Raw genomic sequence first — 26,674 nt, 5'->3', positions numbered from 1 at the left:
CACACATTGAACAAAAAGGAACAATTTTAAGTGTGTAGTACTTTAGGGGCCTGGCTTGTCCATCCATAAATCTCATATGGCGTGATCACGCTCGCAATCAAGCACTAAATACAGGCCTAAAACAAAGCTCGCTGGCAATGCTCAAAACTGGGTTAAAATTAACAAACGAGGTCTAAAATGATATAATTAACAGAAATAACCAAGAAGTAATTGCAATAATTAACTTAAAATCGCTAAAAACGTTTCGGAAACACGCAGCTGGTGCCGGCACCGTGCAAGAGAGGGTGCCACTGCCTCGCTAAGCAAGCGATTGTTCCTCCCACTGGCTCTTCTATGGCGTTACATCTGAAGGGGGAAGCAACCTGATGGAACTCGCGGCAGACGACAAGTATCTCAACTGTCGTAAAAAGCAGAAAGTTGATAAAGTACATCAAAAAGTAGCGCACATCTCGCACATAATGTTTGCGAATATGCCTAACAAGACTACACTCGTGCCGGGGAAACCCTACATGCTTACCTCAAACATTGATGCCAATGGCAATTTCGTAAACGGAGCAGTGGGAACACCACGAACGGGAATTGCTGGGTGCTTGTGCTACGCACTTCCTCAGGTTTCACAGTAATGGAGCTGCATTTAGTGCAGGGTTCAGAACTACACCAGTCGCTACACATAAACGCCATTTTTTTGCTGGCATAAGTGCAGAGGCATAGGTTGCCCATTTCCCTGAATCTATCATTGTGATCAAAATTTTGATGTTTACTCTAGGTTCATTTGGGCTGCATACAGCGCATTTAAAACAAAATGCAGCTGATAATTCGGCTGGTAAGATGTGCTGTCCAGACACCTCCTCTCTCCTAATTTACATGTTCGGGAGGGGGGGAGGGTGGAGCGAACCCTTTGCCTCCCCGTAACTGACTCCCCTGAATGAGTGTGATTTTGGTGTGTGTGTGTGTGTGCCGTGTTTCAAGATATTTTATTGTAAAATGAACGTCTCAAGTGAAAAACATCACAACAGAATTTTTAAAGGTACCGATGCCAATATTCAATGCTGACTTTACTCTGTCATACAAATCTGTATACAGAGATGGCTCTGAGCTAGTTTGAAGCTCAGGAATTGCCAATAAGATATTTTAACATTAAAGTCAATTTGCGCATTCTGCACCTACATATCAACACTAGCATGATGTCAAGCTACAGTATCAATTCTGGTAACCTCATGCACCAGTGTGGCTAGTTGTGGTGACATCACATGCCAAAACTTACAAAATAGCAAATTGTGTGTTGCCATAGCAGCGAGGTAGTGGAGCAGTCGTGAAAATGTCATGATATTTTGTGCGAGCACATGACAAGAAGCTCATACCGTATTGTGATGTCAGGATACAGTAGAAACTGAAATTAACTTTTAAAAATTTGAAAAACATGTAAATAATTTTTCAGGGCATGCTTACCCTTACAAGTACATTTTTTAGGCTCTTGAGAATTTGGCCTTTCATTGGATGCAATACAACTTAAAATTTTCATGTATTTTAAATTTCATGTATTTTACAGCTACTTAAATTTTAAGTAGCTGTAATTATTTGTTCCTTGTCTTGTATTCTAAAAGATAACATTTTTCTTGCGGAATGTGAAATTTGGGTGAAAAAGAACCTCATCATGGCATGGTCGTTATTGAGTGCCCAGCACTTCAGTTAAGGGGTTAACCTCCTCAAGGGCATAATGCACTGCTTGGTGTCTGTGTTCTTCAATCGCAGTGACAGACGAATGGCGGCTCCGTCTCGTATGTGCGTGTGGAGCGGCAGTTGGGTCCCAGCTGTCTCAGGGTCGGCCAGAGGAGGCCGCCCTGTGTGCCAAGGTGCTGGGTCAGCTGGTGACCGCTGCTGACGTTGGCGCTGCTCCAGCACTGCTGGCACTGGTTCCGCCACTGCTGGAGTCCCTGCAAGCCTTGGAAGATGGGGATCCCCTGTTGGTGAGGAGTTCCCCACGTGCCTGTCATTTATTTGTTCACAATACTGATTTGCCTTGGTGAAGGCCGTAAGCAGGCATGGGGTACAACAAACTCAGACACAAAGGGAAGAGATGTTTCCTCTGGGGAACATTTGTCAGGTTTAATGTTTTCCTCAGAAAGCTTTACGACACTGAACAAAATGAAGCGCTTTGTAAATTACACTACTATATAACTGCACAGTAGTACTCACAAGTAATTCACACACTGGGGGCAAAGACACGTGCTGAAGAGACAGTGTAAAGAAAGGGGGGATGGGGTGTCACGTGACGTGCAGCTGTTCATGTTTACAGCTTACGGTGTCAGTGATGGCAAGAATGGGAAATTATAAATACTCTATTGTAGCAAGTTGTAGGGATTCTTAGCGGGCAAGTTGAAGATTCGAAGGCCGATAATTAGGGGTGTGCGAATATTTGAAATTTCGAATATTACGAGCTGACCAGCTCGTAATAAGTTCACGTGCAATGTGACGCCAACAGGCGGAAAAAGAGTATTCCACACTCGCCCTCATGGCTACTGGCGACCCTGACTGACGCTCCCACGTTAAATACACATATATACCCCATAAAGTGGATGGGGCGATGGCAGCCGCGGTAGCTCAGTTGGTAGAGCATCGGACGCATTATTCCAAGGTTGCAGGTTCGGTCCCTGCCCGCGGCAAGCTATCTTTTTCGTCCACTTTTCTTTCTTCACATTACATTGCATTTACTACTAATAACGTCCCCTATACTTTCCTTGGCATTATTGTCTGTTAGTGCACAATAAGAAGTGACTTAGGTACAAGAGAAGGATACATGCAGTCATGGCTTAATGGTTAGACTAATGGGGTGCTGAGTTGAATGCAATCATGGTCAAGCCTTTCTTTACAGCATTATAGGCAGACCCACTTTGGAAGCGTATAACAAAAAAGAACTTGTGATGACTTCAGCATACACGAACATGGTGTAGTGTGCACTGAATCATGAGAAAGTTGTGATGTATGGAAGTGTCACTTTAATAATTGTTGGGGTTTTACGTCCCAAGAGAGAGAGAGATAATTTATTGGAAGGCAGAAAGGTCAGCAAAACCACAATATGGTTATGAGGAATGCTGTAGTGGAGGGCTCCGGGAATTTCAACCACATGGGGTTATTTAATGTGCACCCAAATCTAAGTACAAGTACATCTTTCAAATCTAAGTTCATCTTTCAGGCTTGGCAGTGTTTGTGCTCCTCAGCATTATTAAACAGGTAGCATGGTAATATTACAAGGCACAAGTCAAGCCAACCTAAGAGAATTGAGAAATCTGGAATGTCAATTGAAAATAATATAAAACAGCAAATAATGCCCAAGTTTGAAAGACTAAAGAAGCACATTAACGCTTAGTTGTTTGAGAAACCTTTGTACTGGGAATATTACAAAAAGAGGCATAAAATGAGTGTGTTAATATATATGTGAGCCTCTGAAATATCTGTGGATAATGAAAAGGACACTTCCATATCTTTCACTTGTGACAATTTAACCATTGTTGCAACAGCATATTTCAAGTTTTTTTGCATGTGTGCTGATTATGTTATACTGTTAGATGGTATCATTGTAGTACTGCTTCCTGGCAGCATAAATGTATGTACCTACGTCCTCGAAAACAGTATATGTTGATGGGTGCCTTCGTATCCTTACCATTTGTTTGTTGTTGTACCTGATTTGTCGGGCATCTGTGTAATCTCTCTGTGACTTTCCTTTCCTAATCCTCTTTCTTCTTTCCTTTTTGGGTGCCTTCCTCCTTCCCTCTCTCGGCTTGGGCTCAAGACTGACCCTCAGCCTCTTCATCTTTTTTCTCTGTCAATAAATGTAAGTGTACCCATTTGCCTTCAGTGTGCTAACCTCATGCAGTCTACTCTTTCTACAACATACAGTTTTTTTGTGTGCGAAGTGCTCTTCCGATGTACCTTGCTTTCATTTCTTCATTCTCGGTTTCCTATAACGCTTTTGTGAGCTCTGTGCAGCTGCTGTATCGGGCACTGTTTTTGTATTGTTACTGTATAGGCACCTCTTTTGGGGAGCCGGAGTTGCACATCTGTTTTGGGGCCACATGCTTCCAAACGTAGCCATGCAGTGGGGAGAAGCGGCCACCAAGGCACGGATAAGCAAAGTTTGTAATAGCAGTGGCACAACGTGCAGTCACTCATGCAGTTCACTGTGTTTGAAATGATGCATTTCCTCAAGGTGTTACAATAATTATGAAACAGGATCGTGGCCCATGCCTCAAGCTACTGATTCCATTATTAGTCAACCATGCATGTTAGTCCCCAAAACTCGAAAGGCATGCAATGTACTACTCATATTTCTGCTGGCATAAATATTTGAGATTTAATCCTGTATGGGCTATCGTCATGAAAATGGAAGGGTTTTTAAATATGAATTTTTTTTTCAAGGCAAATGTACAATTCGTTTTAATTTAGTAAATGTAGTAATCGTAGCTTTTGACTGTGGCATGCCTGACTCACCATGGTAGCTTATTGACTAAGAGCTTAGCTTGAGGAAGCGGCTTCCATTCCAGCCATGGTGGCCATATTTTGATGAGGTTCAGCACATGCTTACTTAGATTTATGTGGCTGTCTAAAAATCCCAGGTAGTCAGAAATAATGTAATATGCATATGAGACTCTGTGGCATGCCTCATAATTGTCGTAATTTTGTCATGTCAAACTTTGTAGTTAATGTCGCAGTGTCTCTCATTGCACCTTGATTGCTTTGGAATGCCTTGGACGCCGACCAATTAACCAGACGTGCCTACAACCTTGTGTAGGGGCCCCTGTCTGCGAGCCTGTTGGGTGTGGTGCGGGCTCTCGGTGAGTCCCACTACGCTCAGCTGTGGGGCGGTGAAGGTGGCCGCGAGGGTGTGGCCTGTGCTCTGTCGGTGCTTCGGCGGCTGCTGCTGGGCCCCACATTCCCCGCCGACTGGGCCGTCATGCGTGCTCTCGCCAACCAGTAAGTGAACGTGCCATAATTATTGTGCTTCAAGGTTGAAGGCTTGTGTTTAGACTAGTTTGAATTGTAATACATTTGTAATTATTACGCATTGCTATGAAGCTAAAACAAAACCATAATCTTGAAATGAGCACTTACAAGTTTGTGCCTGTTTCAGGTTCTCGTGTGTTTTATTTAAGAAGAGAAGTTCAGTGCAAATCAAGATGGACGACAAAGAATAGGATTGCGGTTGTAGCGGATCTTGGTTAGATAACTATGCTTTTACGTATGTAATACGTGACTACGCGTGCGCACGCAAGGATTGTGGTTGTGGCATATATATGCGATGCTGAGAGAAGAATAAAGCAGTTGTTAGTAAGCGCCAGTGCTGGTCTCTTCTGTTCTTTGAGGTCCGTCTTGATTTGCGCTGAACTTCTCTTCTTAAATGCTATGTACCAACTAGGCCCAAGAACAGTTTTACTGAAGTTGTGTGTTTTAACATTGCAGTGCTGTACTATTATAATTACAAGTAGGTAGGTTTCTTGAACTACTTCAAAGCTTTCATTGCCTAGCTGTCAGAGTTTGCGTCTAAGTGATGCATAAGCATTGCATTTTATTGTAGGTAGCGGCCGTCTCCGGAACACCATTTCCGAGCAGCATTGGCATGGCGTCTTTCATCTTCTCTCTAGCATTCGTCAGCATATCAAATGCTGTCCCATGACACGGGCATCCTGCACCCACTGAAATGCATGTTTGGCATCAAAATGTTGCAAATTTTGAATTTTCCTGATATGTACAGTTCTTCCTGTCGGCTTTACATCTTGTCCTGCATAGTGCTTTTATTTCACTTCCACGAAATTCAGTGAAGCTTTCATAGACACACATTCTTGTAGGGTTGCGTAACTTCATACTTTGCAAGCATGGATGCATAGTGTAGTGGTTAAGACACTCGCCTTTGGAGCGTGAGGGCCCAGTTTCAAACCCAAGCACCGGATTGAAAACTTGTTTTATTTTACTCACCTATTTCTTTGTAGCGGAGATTGTCTTATGTGGCAGACAGATGGATGGACGGACCGTTTTCTCGTTGAGTCATCGTAGAAATGCTTATGAAATTAAAAACGCTGAAAAGGAAAGTAATGACATGTCACTTACATTGCTACAGCTGGACACTGTCAATGAGCCTTAGGAATAAAGGAGATAAATCATTGCCACATGTTTCCAGACTTGTTCCTCCGTGTGGCATCAGAAGAACATAAAGCAGATCTTGATCTGAATGACCGAGAAGTGCAAAAGGCTCATGACTGCAAAGGATATTTGTGAGACAGATTTCACGCTCTTGAAGGGGTCTTGAAACACTTTTTCAGGTAATCATTGAATGACCTAAGTATCAGGGTTTAGTGCCTCATGAATCGATCGATGCGAAAATTTCTGAAATCCTTCAAGAACAAGCGGAGTTACAGGGGCTTGTCGCGTGCTTTAAGCACTTTCTCTCTTCTCTCATCACGATGAGCGCGGTGGACGCTACACAGGGAGGGATGGCGCAGGGGAAAGAAATTACATCAGCGTGCATAATGACCTTGAGCGTGCGTGACGAAACGCAGTTGCTGTCTCCTGTTGTGATTCCTGCGCACAAGTGTGGCTCACTGTGTAATGTTAGCAGGCTATGTAACGCAGCGCTGGCACGTGGCGGTACCCCATGGCAAAAATTGCGTCGGATCGAAGCACCGCTCTTGATTTACGCCAGCTATTGGCAATCTATCTGCTAGGTTGAAATAAACAACATCAGATAGCATGCTATCTGCTGTTTGACGTCAAACAGCAGGTGCTGGCAACTCCGAAGAGTGTGAGCACAGGCCTCTGTATGAAAAGAGCCTGCCTGGTAAAATAGCAACTGCACGCTCTGCTTTTAAACTCACCTTGCCATGGACGACTGCAAGATTTGGTCGAGATGTCCATAGCAGTGTCTGCTATCCGCAGGATGTGTTTTCTTACCAAGCCCATGGGGTGGTTCATAACCGTTTTAAAGGGTGCTGTAGCAGCTACATTTAGAGGCTAAGAACTGAAGCTGCGGAATAATTTAAAATAGAGAGTTGGTGGCAGTGTTCATCACCTCACTTCAGAGGCCATGCGTGTGAAACCCATCCATTGATCCATTTCCCTTTTGTCACAGTGTGGCCCTTGGGGCCCTGCAGGAGCTGGCACAGCTGCTGGCATCACGCTTCTTGCGACCACTGGACGTTCCTCTGTGGCTGCAGTACTTGCGGCTTGCCTCGGACTTCCTGGCTCAGCCATCTCTCCAGCTGGAGCACCTCTCGCCCACACAGAGGGCACGCCTCACTGAGCGCTATGGTGACATGCGGCTCCTGGCAGGATTCCAGGTGTGTCGCTGTCATAGTTTTCTCGTCTGGCAACTTGCGGTGGTAGGTTAAGATGTTACACTGCTAATTACTGGGGCTTGGGTTAGATTTCCAGCTATTGTGGCTACATTTTGGTGGGGGCGAGATCAAATATGCCCATATGTTTAAAGATAAAAGTTGAGTGGCACTTTTGCCACAAGGGTGCAGCATTGAATGTGATAGCAGTGAATTAGAATGTTATACATAGTGTCACGTGGTCGTGACGTCGACGAAGACAGCAGTCGGCGTTTGCAGAATGAAACTGTTTATTTGGCCGAACTTGTGGCCGGGAAAATGAGAACTAGAACTACAGCAATACACGCTGTACAATGATAGCGGCGAACAGGGCGTCGTCCGTCGATCAACTGACAGGCGGTCAAGTGCGTCGGTTTTTATACAGGTGCTATCGAACTTTCCAGCGATATCGCTGGTGGCGGCGTTATCTCTCGACAAAGCTGGAACATTCTCGTGCGGCGCGCAAACTTAACAGATTGTTCCAAAACAATCGCGAAGCTTCCTACACATCACGGCAAGGCCTGCGCAGCGCATTGCCCACAGTCTTTGTGGGTGAAGCTTTCACTCATGAAATATAAGACTCGCGGCAATAGTAAGGCTAGCAGCTAACTCCTTTAGGATGTAGTGTTGTGTAGGTCTGCAAAATGCTGGTGTAAGGGAATACGGCCACTCCAGAGAGTGAAGCGGTTTTCGTGCTGTCTGTTGCCTCAATGCGAAGTAAGCAGTTGGAGCACAGCAAGAGCCATCTACTGATGTCCGTCAAGATAGCGCATGCAACTGTGCCCATTTTGATCGAAGTTAGCAGTTGCGGTCCTTGTGGCCCCAGCGATGCAGACAAGAATTTAGGTATAAATGAACCTTTCCTCCTGTATTATAGTGGTTGGTGGTAATGAGCACCGATTGTACAAGGCTGTGCTGGTGTACTATCTGGTGTTGATTTCTGAAATAGTGTTATGCGGCACCTCTGCAAGAGCGTACTGTCAATGCAGCAACACCTTGCTGTGCAAAGGCAAAAAGAAGTGAATGTTATGCAAGATGTCAGCCCTGATTTCACACCGCCCTTACAAAAATCAATTTAGACAGTCTATGTACTGTCTAAACCCATTTCTAGACCTGTCTAAATATACTTTTGTAAAGACAGTCTTGTGTAGATATTGTAATGTGCACGTTCCTATCTTTTGTGCATGCTTGGGATCCCAACAATAGCCAATTAGTTGACAGGACAGTGCTCATGTAATTGAAACGCTGCATTGAAGCTTTAGTATAACGACTGGTATGCGCAACTGCCCGACATAACCGCCTCACGTCGCTGTGAATCTGGCTGCTTGAGGTAGGGTTGGCTCTGGTGTATGTGTTCTAGTCGAAATTATGCCGATATAACACAAACTGGAGATAGTGGAAACGAAAATGCATGCATTACTTGGCTTTAAATTGTTGCGTTTCGATCCATGGGCACCATACAATTCTTATGGCTGATGTTCATCAGAGTAACCAGGTAGACACACATATGGTAGCCATATGGATCACAAGCCCACCTGACCACTGCAGGTGCTGGCCTTGTGGGGGCGCCTGTGGGAGGAGGAAGGGGGCAGGTGCGAGCTAGTTTCGTCCCTGGTGGGGCCCCTGGTGCGCATGACACTGGTGCGGGAAGCCGAACTTCGGAGGGCCATGTTGCCCCTCTTCTACGACCTGATGGACAAGGACCTACCCAAGGTACGTCGCATGTCCACTTAACGTTGGAAATTACCTGTCCTTTATTACTCCGTGAGAGGTAGGTTTAGGATTGCACTGCTTATATTGGCAAGGCCCGTTATCACTAGTAGTTTGGCAAGAAAGCCAGGGCTTACGGTAGAGAACCAGATTCTCGAGTCTGTGCAAGAGTATGTATACCCAGTGTAGTTGCTAACATAGGAGCCCAAACACGCAAAGGAAATTCAACAGAGAATTAAGAATGGCCTGGTATTCCCAAATCATGACCAGCAACTTACCACTGTCCCAAAAGTGAAAAGTGAATGACCATTGCAGTGTACCAGTATTAACATATGCCGCAGAAGCCTGTAAGAAACTCAGGAATAAGTTAAGCACTATGCAGCATGCGATGGGATGGCAAATGATAGGCGTAACATTAAGATGTTGGAAGACAGCAGAATGGATCAACAGGACATACAAGGGCAGGAGCTATTCTAGTTGACACTGAGAGAGAGAGAGAAAAAAAAAAAAAAAACGGAGCTGTGCAAGCCACGTAACGCATAGGACAATAAGCAATGGTCACTAAGAGCAACAGGAATGGATTCCAAGAGATGGGAAATGCAGCCGTGAATGTCCTGTGTGGTGGTGGTGAAATTGAGAAATTTTTAGGGATCGAGTGAAGTCGTGCAAAACAGGGTACTTATTGTTAAGTTAGAAAAATGTATGGATTACTACTGTTACACTTTGAATTTGTTACTGTGAATCAGTTGCACATATGATTACTCCTGCTACTTGAATGTGATACATTAGGTGATACTGTTATGGGCTATTGTTAAAACTGTTTTTCTGAAATATCAAGTGTATTATATCTCTTCTTTGTTACTGATAAAATAAGCAGTTTTCTTTCAGTAACCTTTTCCTTTGAAGAAATGTACATATTTTTTATCATTCTGATTATCGTATTAATTTGCATAATTTTATGATTATGTATAGCTCCAAACATTATTATTGTGATTTCATTTTTGTATTGCATTTGTTGTGAACTAAGGGGGCCAGAGGCCACCGTCATGCGAATGAAGCCTCTGTCTCCTTCAGGCAAGGCGAAATAAACTGAAAGTGAATTGAGTTGAATTAACTGCATCACTGGGAGAAGCCTTTCTCCTGCAAAGGGCATAAAATAGAATAATGATGATGATGACATTCTTGTGTAGGTGTAACTATTATTGTCTTGATGCCCAGGTGGAGTCTGAACTCATGGAGCAGCTAGACGAATTGGTGACTGCCGGCAGTGGTGACGAGCAGTACCAGCAGCTATTTACTTCCATGTGAGTGTGTAAGCACAACAATTTTGAACTGCCACTGCAGCAGTGTACTTTATGGAAAATGTTCAATAATGTAGTGCGCATTATTGAACTATGAGCTAGGGTCCCCGCATACCACCATCAGTCGCATGATCCTCCTCTCTGCTCTTTCTCTCCGCAAGGTGAGGAGAGCATTGAGATGCATCCTGTCCCTGCATTCGCTGCTGGGGAATGCAAGCTGCTCCGCTTTGGCAGCAACTCTCTGTCGCGCGGTATGCAATTTGGAAGATGCATTCACAAAACTGCATACATGTTAATTGTATGACAACTGGCACACTGGACGTTTCAATTTATTGCCTTGGCCCTCTTCTGTGGTAGCAGTTGGGATTTTAAATCACAGATAAGCATGCTTCGTTACATTGAGATGAAAAATACAGTAGACTTTCATTAAACGGAACTTGAAGGGACCAAGGAAATATGTTCCGTTTAGCAAGAGTACATGGTGTTCTATGGACACGAAGTTATAAAAACAGAAATACCTTATTACATTGAACATTTAGTTATATTTAAAGTTGCTATTTTGAGGTTGAACTATAGTCATGTGGTGGATGCCCGGTGTTTGTGGTACAGTAGCTCTGTGTGCTGAAGTTTGAAAGATGTTAGAGAGGGGGGGTGCATGAAGAGGTGTATCTTGGATGACTGATTTGTTTGTGTTCATAGTGGCTACATTGTTTCTTTCAGCCTTCTGGAGGAGGTGCGAAAGCGCAACCCTTGTTGGCATGAAAATGGCTTTCGCTTCATTGAGGCTGTCGGTCACCAGCTTGACCGACTGCTCGACTACAGGTGGGTGTTTAATTAGTCTTGTTCTAGCACCACATCGTAATGGAAGAACAGTCGATTGAACAAACTAGCATTGAGTGATTTGTCGGTGCACAGCTGTTGAACTTCACCATCAAACACTTGCAGTTATTCAATCATTAACACTTTGTGCAGGAGTGTCATGGAAGGAGCCGAAAACCGGGACAAACGCATGAGCTGCACGGTCAATTTGCTGGTGAGTTTTCCCGATGCTGCACTGTTTTCACATGACGTTCATCTCATTAAAGGGACACTAAAGGCAAATAACAATTTATGTCAGAGTGAAAGCCCAATGTATGACAACTTCTAAAACGGCAATATTATCAACAGCAGTGCCCTACTTACCGAGAAATTAAGCTAAATGTATCACATGATGAGCGCCACGAGTGGGACATTTTCGAAGTGATCCCGATGACGTAGGGAAGTCGGCCTACAGTAAATCACTAGTAATCAAACTAGCAGCAGTAAAAAAAGAACATTCCGAGCATCAAAAGACGTAATAAAATGCTGTTTGTTCGTTTCCGCTTGATTCATGGAAAACAAAACCTCCGTGGCGTTGCCATGGGGAACGGCGCGCGTGGTTCAAAGGTTCCGTTTTCGCCGAACTGTGCCTCGCCCGTCTCAGTGGTAGTTTCGGGATCACGTACTGCCGTGCGTGTTTTGCGCGCTCGTGAAAGTCGCTCTGACAGAAAGTTCGACAAAATGCCGCATGCGTGTGATATTGCCGGATGCCCGAATGGTGCACAACGCCAGTGCTGCAGCAAGGAAACTGGTGTGTCTTTTCACTGGGTGCCGCGGAATGAACCCTTACGCTCGAAGTGGCTTAGTGTCATGCCATTGCGCCAGTGTGCTAAACAGACAAAACCTCTGCGTGTGTGCTCGCTGCACCTTCGTACTGAGGATTACGAGACCAACCGCAACTTGGTGACGGCTTTGAATGTGCCCATCCGAGCAAGTCTTTGCCGCAGCGCCCGTTGTTGCTACTGTGGGTCCCACTACTTCCGCTCGGCTGCTACTAGTGTCGGCGGCCGCGCAGTAAAAGCGGGCAACGTTGGGCACGGCAGCAGTGACGTATTAGAGTCGTATTTTCAAGCGGGAGATTTGAAGCGCGCTAACGCGATGCGGACCACTAAAAACGTGATTTTATTTCAAAATAAGCACTTCCTTGGCACAAAAGCAGCGCTACGAGATTTCTGGACCGCTATTTCAACAATCAACGTCGACTTAATATTTGCCTTTAGTGTCCCTTTAAGATGCAGCCCTACTGAGCTGCTTCTGATGTAGTCCAACAAGTTATATATATTTTCTGTACGATTCGTTTGGCCCTTCCATGAAATCTGTACCTGTGCTACAAAAAGTAAATGTGATAGTTTATGGAAAGCATATGAAATTATTGAAGCATGGATGTAAAATTAATGTCATTGCATCAGCTCCATAAAATTACCACATGGTTACACCGTGAGACCAGAGCTTGTTGGTTGCCTCGCTTCTAACCAGTGTTATGTGCAGCTCTTGAATCGAGCTATGCTGCTTCACCAGTTCTTGTACAGTAAAACCTCGTTAATTCAAAGTCACTGGGACTGTGAAAAACTTTCGAATTAAGCGGGTTTTCGAATTAACGAAACATACAAAAAGCGGGATACAAGGAACATTGAATTACTGAAAGTAATCAGAAGTGGTCGTTTGGCCTTCTAGTTTGCGGCTCCAAGGGTTGTTTTCTAGCAATACCCCGTCCCATTTTTGCCGCAAACCCAGGAAAACGGCAGGCCTCGCTCCTGTCAGCGAAAAAAATAAAAAAGTCTGGTGGTCAGCTGAAGTGCGTGCCTGCGGAAAAGAAGGCGTGCTTCACTGCAGCACAGTGGTGACACGCGGGCAGCATGTCACCTGCTCCTCGCAGCCTCAGTGCGTCATGATGCGACCATTCGCCCATTCTTTCTGGTAAAATAAAGGATATGATAATGGCCAGTGTGGCGGAATCGGCAATGTGTTCTGGCTGGAAAACATGATCATTGAAGTTTTCAAACTGAGTTTTCGAAGTAGGCGTTACAGGCAAGAACTCCGCCAACAGTGCAAGTGCGCAAATTGCCGGAGCAACCAATAATCGGAGGTTCGCATACATCACGAATTCCGTCAGACCGTCCTTTATTATCTTTTCTTTTCCCCAAAAGAATGGGTAAATCATGACGCGCTGACGTTGCCAGAAGCATGCGACATGCTGCCCGCGTGTCACCACTGTGTTGCAGTGAAGCACGTCTTCTTTTCCGCAGGCGCACGTTTTAGCTGACCACGAGACCGTGTTTTCTTTTTCTTTTTTTTTTTTGCGCTAGCAGCAGCGAGGCTGGGTCGCTTCAACTGTCACTCAACTGTCACTCAATGCTACACTGCATTGCCCTGTGGCTCCTAAGGGCCGTCGCTTCCGCGGACTTGCGGCGAAATCGGGATCGGGAATTGGCACATGGCACCCAAAGTTTTCGAATTAACCGGGCTGGCGCTGACCGCCGCTTCAAATTATCCACTCAGATTTACATTGCAAAATACGGGACTGCAGAAACCCTTCGAATTAAGCGGGATTTCGAAATAACCGAGTTCGAATTAATGAGGTTTTACTGTATGTTGGCACTAAGAAGCTATTCAAGATTCTTTATAACAGAAATGAAATGCAAGTTACTATTATTTTACCCTTTGTGGGAAATGTGTGTATAAGGTCATATCGACAAACGAGCAAGCGAAGGTTTTTTTAAACATAGGGAATTTCATGCATACACTCAAGAATAAAACAAATAATTGAACTATTGCTCACTACTGCATGTAGAACTATTCGGAACATTATTTTTTACAACGTTTTAAAATTTTCACTGTGTCTTTTAGTAAGAATCATTGCTGTGTTATCTGAAACCAGGGACGAAGCAAAATAAAAATTCGGTAGCTGTACACAAAGGTTTGAAGAAAACGGTGAACCCATGCCTTGATGCCATGACTCAGTCCAGCCCTGATCTGCTTTTCTTGAATCCCTTTGATAGAACCAGATTTTAAGTACTGCTCTAGAGGGCATACGACTAAAACGGCGCTACAAGGGAATGGAATGGCATGTGGATAAAAGTTCAGTTGAGAGTCAGCGCTTGTGTTTTGTGTCCTCTTTCTCGTGTGCATTCGTCTTCCCTTGTGGCGCCGTTTCAGTAGTATGAATTCGTACCAACTCGCCAAGTTGTCAGTCCTTCTAAGCTCTAGAGGGCACCGCGTAGAATCCTTTGGCAGTGACATGGAGGTGGGCATGTGCCTAATTGCAGCGTTTCTACCGGGAGGAAGTGGGTCGCCAGGAGATGTTTGTGCGTTACGTGCACAAGCTGTGCGAGCTGCACGTTCCGGCCGAGCACTTTGCCGAAGCAGCAATCGCGCTGCGCCTGCACGCCGACTTGCTGCCCTGGGAGGAAGGGGAACAGGGGCGGCTCAAGGAGCAGCTCTACCTCAACATGCTTCACTACTTCGACCGTGGGAAGGTGAGTTTTTCAGCATAGCTGTCATGTACGGGAGTCTGCACAGATGCTGTTTCATGTGGACGTGGTCTGCATGCCTCACGTGGAGTCCGTGCTGTTGTCGTCTCAAGCTCAACTCTTGCATTTTTGCACGCATTACCTATCTGGTCTAGTAAGGCAAGGCATAGAAGTCAAAGTAGAAGGAAATCCTTCTTCTTGTTCTTATTATTTCCACATTTACTCGCATAATGATACCACTTTTATATTTTCAAAAGATGGATCCATACTTGGGAGTGTGATCATTACATGGGCGAAGTTTTCAAGAGAAGAATTTTGTAGTACCAAAAATTCAAACATGTTGCATGTTGGAATTCTTATAAAACATTGCGCACATCATTTAGAAGCACTGTGATTTGATTTTAAGCGAATGAAACAGTTATATTTATTTTCTGGAAGTTCGAATACTTTGAATAGTAATATTCTTATCAACACTTTTCGAAACATATTCGAAAGCTCAAGTATTCAAACACCCCTACTTATGATGGCTGCGGTGACCATAAGTGAGCGATCAGTTTGAAAAAAAAAAAGCCTTCCTCTGTAATAAATGCGCTTGTTCATTATTCTCTGTATGAATTGTGCCACATGAATCCCTGTGCTTAAACGTTAAATCGCAAAAATTGCTTTAAAAAGTTACTGGAAACCGCTTGTTTCAACATCTCCAATGCCTAACCCATGCTGTGTCAAAATGATCTAGCTGAAAATGCACTGCGCCTGAAAAAGTAATGTAGTCAGCGCAGTCAACGAGAAAGGAGCCCAAAATTGCACGATAACACTGAACTGCACAGGGTCATCTCCCGTCTTTCCTACTTCCAAGTGCCGTTGTCTTCACATTATTCAGAAACTTTGCTGCGCCTTTCCATTCCGACCCTCCTTGCATACAGTGGCTATTTAGGAAAATGAAAAAAGTAATCATAAATGCCTGATGAAATTTATGATGCACGTATACCTCTGAGTGTGTGTTGCTGTGGTGATTTGCGCAACAACACTACCAGCTCACCTGTAGGGTGCTTTGATCTGCACTTTCTTTGATTGTTGAATAACGTAATGACTGTGGACAGTGGTGAATTGATGCTCCTTTTAAATTGCTCAAAATCAAAACTGTGAACAGAGGGCAACCTTTATATAACCATATGCGATAGAGAGAAGGCATTTCTTGCAAGGCTCAAATGAGCCGGTGATCTATTGGACCAAGAAAGTAGAAAGCATTGTGCATTCCCATACCGTGTCGACAACTAGTGGCAGTAGAGTCCAAAGTCGTGTAGTTGTGTGTTACGTGTGACTGCGTGAATGTTGCACAGGTGTCATTTTAACTAGGAGAGCACAGATGATACACTGGCACTCGTTTGCATAGCTTTCCATGCAGCCAAGGGTTCTTGCTGACTATGCCTTGTTTGTGACATGTTGCATCTCGTGTTGCCATTATAGAAGTGATGCGGGAGAGTGCAAGGCAACCACGTTACCCCTTTGCTGGTGCATATACTTAGTAGCCTTGGCAGATGTCATTCCTGCCAAGATGGCACAAAGCCAGGTCTAAGAACGAGGCACGGTGGCTACTTTCCAGAATGGTGAACATGTGCACATTGTCGCTGCTCTTGCCATGATGATATAAGTTTGGGGTGTGGTCATGAAGCGGGGTAAAACGAAACCAAATTTTGGGGACCGAATGCAGGGGTGCGATTACTATGTGGGTAGCTTTGGTATTATCATTTATTTATTAAGTTTGGTTACTAGTAATGCTTTTTAGCAGCTTCAGAAGGAAAGTGAAATGCAAGGCACATATTTTATGCAAGTACAGGGTATTTCAGTTTAATTAGAGACAACTACTAGACAAGCATTCTTATCAAAAATAGTCTGTTTGCTCTTTGGCAATGAATATTGTGCAAATGCATAATATTCATTGCACATTGCATATATGATATTATGCTAATGTATATTATGCTCATTATGTGGGATATGTGCATGCGATGATGTAGCTCTATTCTGCTGCAGTGCTGGGAGGAGGGCCTACCGCTGTGCAAGGAGCTTGCCAATGTCTACGAGGGTGTGCTGTTCGACTATGAGAAGCTGAGCACCATCCTGGTGAGCTGATAAGTCGGTTGGAAGAGTCCGAAAATAGTTTTCAAGAGAAAAAATAGCACATTGCTTGAAAAGATTTTGTTTGCCGTACATGTCTATTGTATTGAGTCAACAGCTAATGAAGCCAAGAAAAGCATAGGGGCATTATTTTTAGTTTTTAATTGAAGTGTATATGTGGGGTAAGGGCAAATGAACTGTGTGTCGTATTTAATTGTAATGCCATCGCATGCATCAGTTATGTCATAAAGATAGAAACTGTTTCATTAAGCTGAAGTGTTCGACTTACCTGTTATCATCTTTTTATCACTTGCACAGTGAGCTTCCACTTCATATGAACAGCGAGGCTTCTAAGAGTAAATTTTATATTTTTGCTGTCATAGAATAGTGGCATCACATGTGCTACATTCATCAAAGCCTTGCAGTTTAGCTGCAAGGCTTTATTTTGTAAAGTGCATTTGTTGTGCTTACCTCAAGCCATTCTATTTGTTTCTCTCTGTCAGTGATCACATAGTAGCACCTGTGAGCATAGGGTGTGGCACATACATACACAATTGATCAAATACAGAGGGTTGCGGAAATACTCTTGATGCAGAGGACGCACGCCCAGTTTCTGGAGCACATTCTCAGGGAGCTGAGACCCGAGCCTGAGTACTTCCGGGTTGGGTTCTTTGGCCTTGGCTTTCCCTCCTTCTTGCGAGTAAGTGTTCCCCTTGAAAATGATGCTCTCTAGGGGCCTTTGCCAAATGCAAAGCAGCTTCTTGTGGTATGTGAGCGATTGAACAAAGTGCAGAGTTCAGTTCCTTCAACAGCTGCATACAAGTGTGTGACCGACTGTACAATCTATGTCATCTGCAAACACGCAGAGAAGCTGTATATATGACTGTAAGTGTACATGCTTCCTATAGGAGCAGAGTTGTGTGCAAGGGTCAACCATCTTTTACACAAAACCAGTCAGGGTTTTGAGGGAAAGCCACACGCCATGCTTGCAGGAAGCAGTTCGTCTTCACTCGAACAACTGCGATTTGACCTTAGAGATGCTCTGTGTTTTGCTGCTTTATGAGAAAAATTGAGGACCACTTGACTGTAAAATCCTGCATGCAAGCTGTGATAGCATAGGAAAGATAACTGGTGGTCAGTTATACGTACAGTGACTGAGTGGGTACCAAGGGATGGGAACATTAGGTGGGATGATGAAATTAGAAAACATGCAGTCATAAAATGGAATCGGGGTGCGCAAAAAAAGGGTAGACTGATCATCGGGCGACTCTTCGTCCTCTAGTGGACTTAAAATAATATGACGATGACGATGACCTCAATTTCTTCTGAATGAACAGAAGCATGCCACTTGGTACCCTCCAAAGAGGAGCACAGAAGTGGTGTGGGAGAAAACATACTGAACAGGAAAGGGGCCGCAGTCTTTTCTGCACAGTTGAAACATCCTTTTGCATGTGGGCAGCTCTCATAAAGAGATGCTTTACAGTAACTCTGGTAAGAATGTGCCCGCAGCGCCATCTGTTGTTTGGTGCCATAAAGTGTGCATTTTCATTGCCCCCATTGCAATGCTGTTGCTGCTACCAAGTGCACTGTTCAGGCAAACGATATGATCTTGCTTTCAGAACAAGGTGTTTGTGTACCGAGGCCTGGCCTATGAGAAAGTGGGCGCCTTCGGCCAGCGACTGCAGGGACAGTTTCCCGAGGCCCAGCTGCTGACACACAATGCTCCCCTGGATGCTGCTCTGCTTGCTTCCACTGACCAGTGTATGTGGCATGTGCATGTTGTGCAGAGCTCTTAGCTTCTGGCTGACATTAAGGCAAAAGCCTTAGGTGCCTCATCAAACATGAAAATTGACCAGCATCCTGCATCGGTATCCTGTGTCGGTAGCATCAACATGCAAGAAGTCATCATCACATTATGACGTCACGTAATGTGACATCACAGTCACCATGTGACGACGCGTCACATGGTGACTGTGAGGCTCGTACGGGTGGTGTGACGTGCAGTAAATATTTCCTTACACAGTCACCATGCGATGTCACGGGGTACGTGACGTCCCATGGTGATGTTATCACATGATATCATAGCTTGGCCAAAGGTGGGCCGATCCCAGAGGCAGTGCAAAACAAAGTGAGGTGCAGAAAGTTTACAATGCCTCCGATCCTAGCGGCATTGCAAAACCACGTTAGTTGCAGAAAGCTTTTGGAGGGGGACGTAGGAGTTTCGTTACATTGACTTAGAAGGAAAACAAGAGGAAGATGGCTTTCACTTTCGAGTCGGCTGAGGCAGATGCTTAAGGGTCCCTGTGAGTTTTTTTATTGTGCATAATCGGCAAGTTTAGCATGTTGCAGCTGAGCATGCAATGCCTTGAATGCTCGCTTCTGGAACTTGTAAATGCTGTAGAATCATGCTTCTATGATTAAAAAGAAAATTAAGCAAAAGACTTGCTATCCAGAAAAACTTGCTCTTGAAAGCACTCAAAAAATGTCACAGTTAAGCATTGAAGTAGTCATATATGGCACTAAATAAGGCTCGTGTGGGTGGTGTAACTTGCGGTAAACGTTTCCTTACTGACTAAAGAGCACTGTTGCACACCTGGAGACAACACAGAGTTCACAATATGATTTTGAACACTTGCCATCTACACTGTTGTGAGTACAAATGAGTTCTCCAGAGCAAATGTTCTGTGCCTTGCTGCATTTAAACTATGGTGCGTCACCAAAATTGGGCAGATTTCAAGAAAAAAAAATCTATGTGCCTAAGCACCTCGATTGCACACTTGAAGCCCCGGCGACTGCGAGGCGAGAACGAGCACTCGTTTGTGCGCGTGGGTGTGCACGAGGCGGGCAGGCAGCCTGCGCCCCTCGAGTCTGCGTTTTTGCCGCCACGGGTGCATGTGTCGGCGTGCCTTCCCCACTCCTTTCAAACCCCTTTCGTTTAATTTGTGCGTTTCATTTCCGAGTTTTCTTGCTGAAACTGCATATGACGAAAACCTGTTTGTAACCAATTTTTTCGTGAACCTGTCGATTTCGTTATATCCAGGTTTAACTGTACTAGTGCTCAAAGGCTCATAGCTCACCAATCCAAGGTGTAGTGAATGTCGGCTGCTTACGAATCCAATGCGTGGTGACTGTCAGCTGCTCTTGTTTCTGCAAGCAATGCATACTCATCTGGAGACAGCAGTGTGTTTAGATTACCACTTACTAAGAAGCACGCAGCACGTTTCCAAATGCCTCATGCACTGTTGGACAGCCTGGTGAACACGCATGCTCAAATTTGCAGCGAGAGTTTGAATGTGACATCTAGCAATGGAAAAGCAAGTGCACACTAGTGTTTTTACACATCTGTAGGCGTGAGAACCTGGTTGATACATTCCCGCTCAATACGATTTCATAGCTCCCATGCCGATATCACAAAACTAAAAATAACCCAATAGAGCAATGTGTTATACGTTCCGGTTCATAGGTTCCCTGAAATACAATTATTCATCAGCGTTCAGCATTGTGGCAAACTGCAGTCGTATGATACGTTTTGCAGGCAAAAGTTCTCTTTCAGGGGTGCGAAAAGGCCGCTTTCATGTGCTTGTGTAGTGCTAAGGAGCAGACAACCGTCATGCAGCGACTGCGGCTTCTTCGTAGTGCCTAATTTCCTACTCTGTGGCTTCTCTGTTCTGCTCAATTGTCCCCTCCGTGTCCTCTCCGAATTGCTCGATTGCCCCCCTCAGCCATCGCCTCAGGTCTGTCAACCACGCATCGACCCGGAGGTAAACCGGCCACGGTGGACGTCACAAATCTTCAAACAGCTTTAACAAAAAAAGCCTCTTTGAAGGAAAGCGATAAAACTGCGACGAAAAAATGGACGAGGAATTCCTGTCCACCAGCGGCAACATGCTTTTCGCCAAGCTCGTTGCGAAAGACAACAGTGTCTTAACTTTGCGAGCCACAAAGTGTCGCAGAGATTGTAGCGGTGGTAATGGCGACTGAGGAATCTGAAGGCGGTGGTGAGAACAAGGACTTACACTGACTGGCTACCGTCGCCAAAGCCCTTGCTGGACTGAAAGATTTGGAAAGCTCACTTCATGAGACTAAACAATCAAAATGTGGACAAGGATCTTCAACGTGTGCGAAGGAGCTGTTTCTGCGAAGAGTGAGACACACCAGCAGAAAATAATTGTGTTTTGTATAGGCTTGTGCGAATAGTAAATTTTAGGTCGAAGCGAATTCAAAGCGAATAGTGATTTTGGTCGAATAATTTCGAATCGAATTCGAATAGTATATATCACATATTATAAAGAAAAGTGCGCATATTTATCATGACCCAACCAACCTGCACATTTTTTTAAAATTGTAACAAGGCATGTGCACATGTCATTCTTTTTGGTTCAAAGGAAGTGGAAGCAACTTTTAATAGTAGCAGGATTTGGCTTTCGGTAGAATGCAAATGATAATGTATTACGTTTTAAAATTTACTTTACTTGGAGCATATAAGCCGGTATAACAAGTTTTTAAACTCAGAAAATGATGAATCGATGTGAGGGAATATGTTCATTTAACCTTAAAGTGGGGCTTCGCGGCAGTGCGGATTTTTTCTGGAAAGGTGTATTCACTGTACAGCACCCCTCCACTGCAGTGAAACTATCTTTACAGGAGGTTACAAACGGACACCTATTCGTTCATTTCGAATACTTCGAAATCTTCAATAATTTAAATTCGACTTGAAGCGAATTCGAATACTGTATTATTCGTTCGAATATTCGAAGTGCTCGAATATTCGCACAAGCCTAGTTTTGTAGGAAATAAATGTTTTTTGCCCTTGCACCTCAATATGGGCTTGTCAGCCTTCATTTTTTACTGGATTCGGATTGTACGTTTTTCCGGATATTACATCTATTTCTGTATGTTTTTTTTTTCGAAAATGTATGAACGAGGTTCTGCAGGGCAGCTACTGTGGAAGACAGCTACTGTGTTCGATCACATGTGCCCTGTGCATTTTCTTGTTTATGTGAACAGTGGCTGGGAAATGTATCATACAATTGTAGTTTGCCAGTTTACTGAATTTACTGAGAAATATCCCAGTTTACTGTACAATATATCAGATATAAGAATTAACATTTGCTGCACCATGAACTTTTGTTAGGGCTGTGCGAGTATTCAAACACATAATATTCTCGGATTCGCATCGACGCCCATTTGACGAAATATATTTTACCTCGTGTAACCCACTTGAAAAGTTGGTTTCACTGCAGCATGGGGCCGCCATGCCGTGAAACAGTCTATCCAGGGGAAATCGCTCTACCGCAAAGCCACAGTTTATGGTTTAGTGAACATATTGCCTGCACAATGATAAATTGTTTCTTTAAAGTCTAAAAGCAGGTTATACAATTTTATATGAGCAGAGTATGGCAAACTTTAAGATGCGACATATTTTACCACTTATAACTTGCATCATACTACTATTCGAATTTGGTTTAACTTCGCTTTGAACAGAAAAAGATATATTCGGGCAAGCCTAACTTTTGTATTTCTTCTGTCATGAATGAAACCGCTTAGTGTCACGTTCCCGTGACACATTTTTGGTTGCAGCGATTAAGTCTGGCTCTTTTGTGTCTGCTCAGGAATGTCCAGACCGCCAGGATAAAAAAAAAAAATGTGCACTCTCACTGCATCCTCATCACTTAATGATCACTTTTCTGGCCTGCTGTGCATTCCCAAGTTAGTGCCCCTGTCTCCTGCTAATATATGTAATAACAGAAGCTCTAGAAGCTCTGCTTATCTTTCCCCCCCCCCTCCCCCCCACATGATTGTTTTTATCTTCAATGGAACATGGTTATGACAATGGAATTTTCATGGCACTTGAATATTGTAATGAATGGGTTATACTTTACATTTATTTCGTTTGCTAAATATAATTTGGCTGCTATGCTCGAAAGCTGCTCTTTTGATAGATTTTTCTCAATTGTACAGACATACAGGTGTGTGGAGTGCGTCCCCTGGCAGAGCCACGTCCGGATCTGGAAGGACGTCCCGAGTGCGTGCGGGCCTACTTCCGGTGAACCGGGTCCACTCGTTCCAGTTTGACCGTCCCGTCTACAGAGATGGGCCACCGGACAGGGACAATGAGTTCAAGGTATACTCCCCTCTGCCTTCTCTTTTCTCGTGTGGTGTGTTAAGCGCAAGCTCTTTTTTTTTTTCTTTTCATGCAGCATACTGTAGTTGTGAATGCTAGAAGTCTTTCTTCATGCAGGAGCTAAGAATACGCAAACCACAAAAAACTGCAAAACTACACAAAAGCTGTACTTCTGTACTGAGGAAAAAACGAAACAAAAGACAGTGTTTATAAGGATCAAGGTGAACCTAGAGGCCTATCAGACATGGACAAGTTCTGCGTACCAGGGCTATACTGAACTTTGGACAATGTGTCAGCTTACTGATGCTGCTATAATCCCTCATTTTCTCTCTCTAGTAAATAATAGAATGATTACGACTTTCAGCACTCATTTTTGAGGATGTAATTCTAGAAACATGCACTTAGAACTGGACTTATGCTACATGGATGCGACTTGGCCTCAACTCTTCAGCTAAGTCACTTTTTAAAGCAAAATTGAAAGCTAAAGCTGAAGCTTTTTTATTTAGCTAACACGTTGCTGCAATTGTATCATGCAAGTAATGTGAGCCATAAACTGCTATAAATAATGTGCAGGAAGCGCTGTACAGATGTCCAAAGTATTCATACAGTTCTTTTACATGCATACAGACTGAGCAAAGTGAAAAAGCATACAGTGCCGCCCATCGGATGCCTAAACACATGGAACAAGATTCCAGTGGTTTTTGGCTTTGGCACCAGCCGGGCAACATGTTGCATCAGCCCGATTTCATGTTTTTTCATGCATGGCTAACATTCCGGGCACCACAGCCATGATCTGGCATGGGCAGGCTTCAGCTTCGAACATGCGTCGCATTGTTTTTGACAACATTGGCTGATTCTGTATAGTATTTTCAGAAACTTGTTCGTGTGGTTTAGGCTCAATCCACTCGTTAAGGCTTTTCGGCATCTGGTGCACACCATGTGTATATGCTTGCTTGGGAGTGCTGAAGGTGCTTGAGGTGGCGTGCGCTGCAGAAGTCCACTATGTACCACAAGCCAGTCTTATTAACAAGCAGGTGTTCACTGAAACAAAAGTCTCACTCTGTCAACTAAAAGTTCATAAGAAAATGTTGTTAAGGTACATCTCATCTATCTTGTGTCCTTTGTTACACGCCCCGGTGGTCCAGTGGTTATGGTGCTTGACTGCCTGCCCGAAGGTGTGGATTAAATTGCGGCTGTGGTGGCTGCATTTTGATGGAGGTGATATGCTAGAGGCCCGTGTGCTTAGATTTAGGTGCACGTTAAAAGAACACCAGATGGTCAAAATTACCAGAGCCCTCCGCTATGGCGTCTCTCATGATCATATTGTGGTTTTGGGACATAAAACTCCAACAATTACCCATTATTATGTGTCTTCTGCTTAGCCAAGCAGTATCTGCCAAACAAGCGTGAGCGCAATCTCCTCACCCTACAGTCAGCTGTGGTACATCTGCAATGTAGATGTGTGCTTCACGCAGGGCCTGTGGCTAGAGCGGACAACTCTCGAGACGGCGTCTACTCTGCCCGGGCTGCTGCCTTGGGCCGAGGTAGTGGGCCAGCAAGCGGACTGGGTGCCTCCGCTGGTGAATGCATGCGAAGCGGTCGAGGCCATGAGCAATGAGCTGCGCCGTCTCGTGGCGCTGCACTCTCGCGAGCCCCATCGACCCCTGGCACCCCTGAGCATGCGCCTGTCCGGTGCCATTGAAGCAGCCGTCAACGGAGGCCTGGCAAAGTACCATCAGGCATGTCCTTCGTGGGTCTTTGCTAAGCTTGCACGATTATAACTTCTTTTTTTTTGGTTTGAGGCATAGTTGAAGTAAATGGTAATTAGCCTGGAGTTTACTTTTGAATAGTAGCAGGATTTGAGTCGTAGTAGGGTTCAAGCCATAAGCAGTAAAACATGTTAAGTTTTAAATTCTGCAATACTCAGCCCATATAAACCCCATATAACACTTGTAAACTCCATAAACAAATGTTTTGCAGTGCCTTTGCAATTGGGAAAAACAGCAAAATGGAACTTTGCTTATTTGCAATTTTTGAGCACTTGGCCATTTCTTTGGCCTTGTTTGATCTTGGAAAAATTACTTGGTGACTGTATTCGTAACCATTTAAAGAAAGTTGAAGAAAGATTACTTTAAGTAGGGGTGTGTGATATTTGAACTTTCGATATTTTTTGGATGGTGTTTGGTATCGATTCGATTCGCACCGGAATTACTATTCGAACTATCGGAACCTCCAGAAAATAAATATAACGGTTTGTAATAATGGAGAATAAATATAACGGCGATAAATCGGCATGCAGCGTGCTTGTCTTGCGTTTTGTGGCGCCAATGTGCGAAGCTGCTAGCCGCTTCCGCCAGTGCTCTGAGCGGTCGCTGCGCAACCAGCTTGGCCGGGGGTCCACTGTCGATGGCGTCAAGTGCCATCCACGATTCCAAGAAGCCAGTGGGCGATGCGATCGTCGCTTGCGACGAAGCACATTGCAGCTTCTTCGCTTTCGCAGAAAACTGAACAAGGGAGAATTCGGCCTTGTTGGTAAGACATTAGGAAAAAATTCAGCGCAAAATGACAGAAGCACGAGAAGGGAGGACACAACACGTGCGCTATGAAGAAGTCTTTTTGCGAAAAAAGCCGCAACTAGCGCGAGTTAGGCCTAGCCACGACTTTGAGCAGTGAGCTCGGTCCGCGGTGCATGTGGCCGCGGTGTCCGATGTTTCAAAGTGCGTCATGCTCGATTGCGAGTACAAAGAGTCGTCCAGCGATGGTCTTCGTCACTAGGTCCGAAGTGCTGACAAGCAGAACCTCTGACCGCGAGCCCCACGAGTCAGCCCGAGACAGGCGTCTGCGATGTTCGCGATGAGTGCTGTGCACTATTGTAATCTTATGATTGACATTCCGTTTGCCAGCTGCCAAACTAATATTCTAAGTGATTGTCGACTCGTGAACACAGAACGAGCGAACGCGTACTAAGTAGCGCGATTGTCGACAACCGTGACGTCGCGACGCGCAAGCAACAGACGTCGCTCTCCCGGAGCGAGCACCGGACCAATGGCGAGGCATGCTGGTGCAACATCGCGGACACAGCGAATTTGGGACCTCCAAACGAACTTTAATATTTGCTTTTTGTGCGTTTGTTTCTGAATGGAGGACCTAGCTGAGGCAGGAAATTTGAAGACTGAGAAATGCTCTTTCCAACAAGCCCGAAATGGCGGTGCCTGGTTGGGCCATTGCGGAGCTATAATGTTTTTAGAATGTAATTTAGAATATGCTTAGGAATACTGTTCAACTTTCTTTTTCTGTAATTTCGCTTCGACGTGTTAGAAAAATATTCTAAAAATATTCTAAAATTATTCGATTCGATTCGCACTCAAACCTTATGATTCGAGTTCGCTTCGCACTCGAAATTTTGCTATTCGTACAGCTCTACTTTTAAGGGCTTGTGTTTCTTTGTTATACACAATATTAATGAGAAGTAACACACAATAATGCCAAGGAAAGTATAGGGGATGTTATTTGTAGTAATTATTACGTAAATGTGAAGAAAGTGAAGTGGACGGAAAGATAACTTGCCGCTGGCAAGGACCGGCGGCAAGTTACCGTATTTGCACGTAAATAAAGCGACCGCGAATATAACGCGAGGGGGTACTATCGGCCTGGACGAAAAAAAAAAAAAAAGTTTATTACGATTATAACGCGAAGTGATGCAACTGTAAACAGCAGTCAAAAAGTGGTTTCCGA

General features: G+C 44.4%; 1 protein-coding gene across 1 annotated transcript in view; it reads left to right on the top strand.

The window, feature by feature from the left end:
• The window catches only part of LOC119395743 (dedicator of cytokinesis protein 3-like), a 94,377-nt gene extending 69,716 nt beyond the window's left edge, over positions 1-24,661 (top strand). The window contains exons 18-30 of the mRNA XM_037662745.2: positions 1,753-1,967; positions 4,790-4,971; positions 7,121-7,328; positions 8,910-9,074; positions 10,290-10,375; positions 11,093-11,194; positions 11,345-11,405; positions 14,497-14,706; positions 16,732-16,821; positions 17,411-17,515; positions 18,435-18,576; positions 22,777-22,939; positions 24,415-24,661. Coding sequence (XP_037518673.2) covers positions 1,753-1,967; positions 4,790-4,971; positions 7,121-7,328; positions 8,910-9,074; positions 10,290-10,375; positions 11,093-11,194; positions 11,345-11,405; positions 14,497-14,706; positions 16,732-16,821; positions 17,411-17,515; positions 18,435-18,576; positions 22,777-22,865 — 1,655 coding nt within the window. The 3' untranslated portion in view covers positions 22,866-22,939; positions 24,415-24,661. The remainder of the gene's footprint in view (positions 1-1,752; positions 1,968-4,789; positions 4,972-7,120; positions 7,329-8,909; positions 9,075-10,289; positions 10,376-11,092; positions 11,195-11,344; positions 11,406-14,496; positions 14,707-16,731; positions 16,822-17,410; positions 17,516-18,434; positions 18,577-22,776; positions 22,940-24,414) is intronic.
• The last annotated feature ends 2,013 nt before the right edge of the window (positions 24,662-26,674 follow it).

The sequence above is a fragment of the Rhipicephalus sanguineus genome, chromosome 6 (genome assembly GCF_013339695.2).
Source record: "Rhipicephalus sanguineus isolate Rsan-2018 chromosome 6, BIME_Rsan_1.4, whole genome shotgun sequence".
NCBI lineage: Eukaryota > Metazoa > Arthropoda > Arachnida > Ixodida > Ixodidae > Rhipicephalus > Rhipicephalus sanguineus.
Note: the sequence above shows the minus strand (reverse complement) of the source record. Positions and strands in the feature narration are given on the sequence as shown.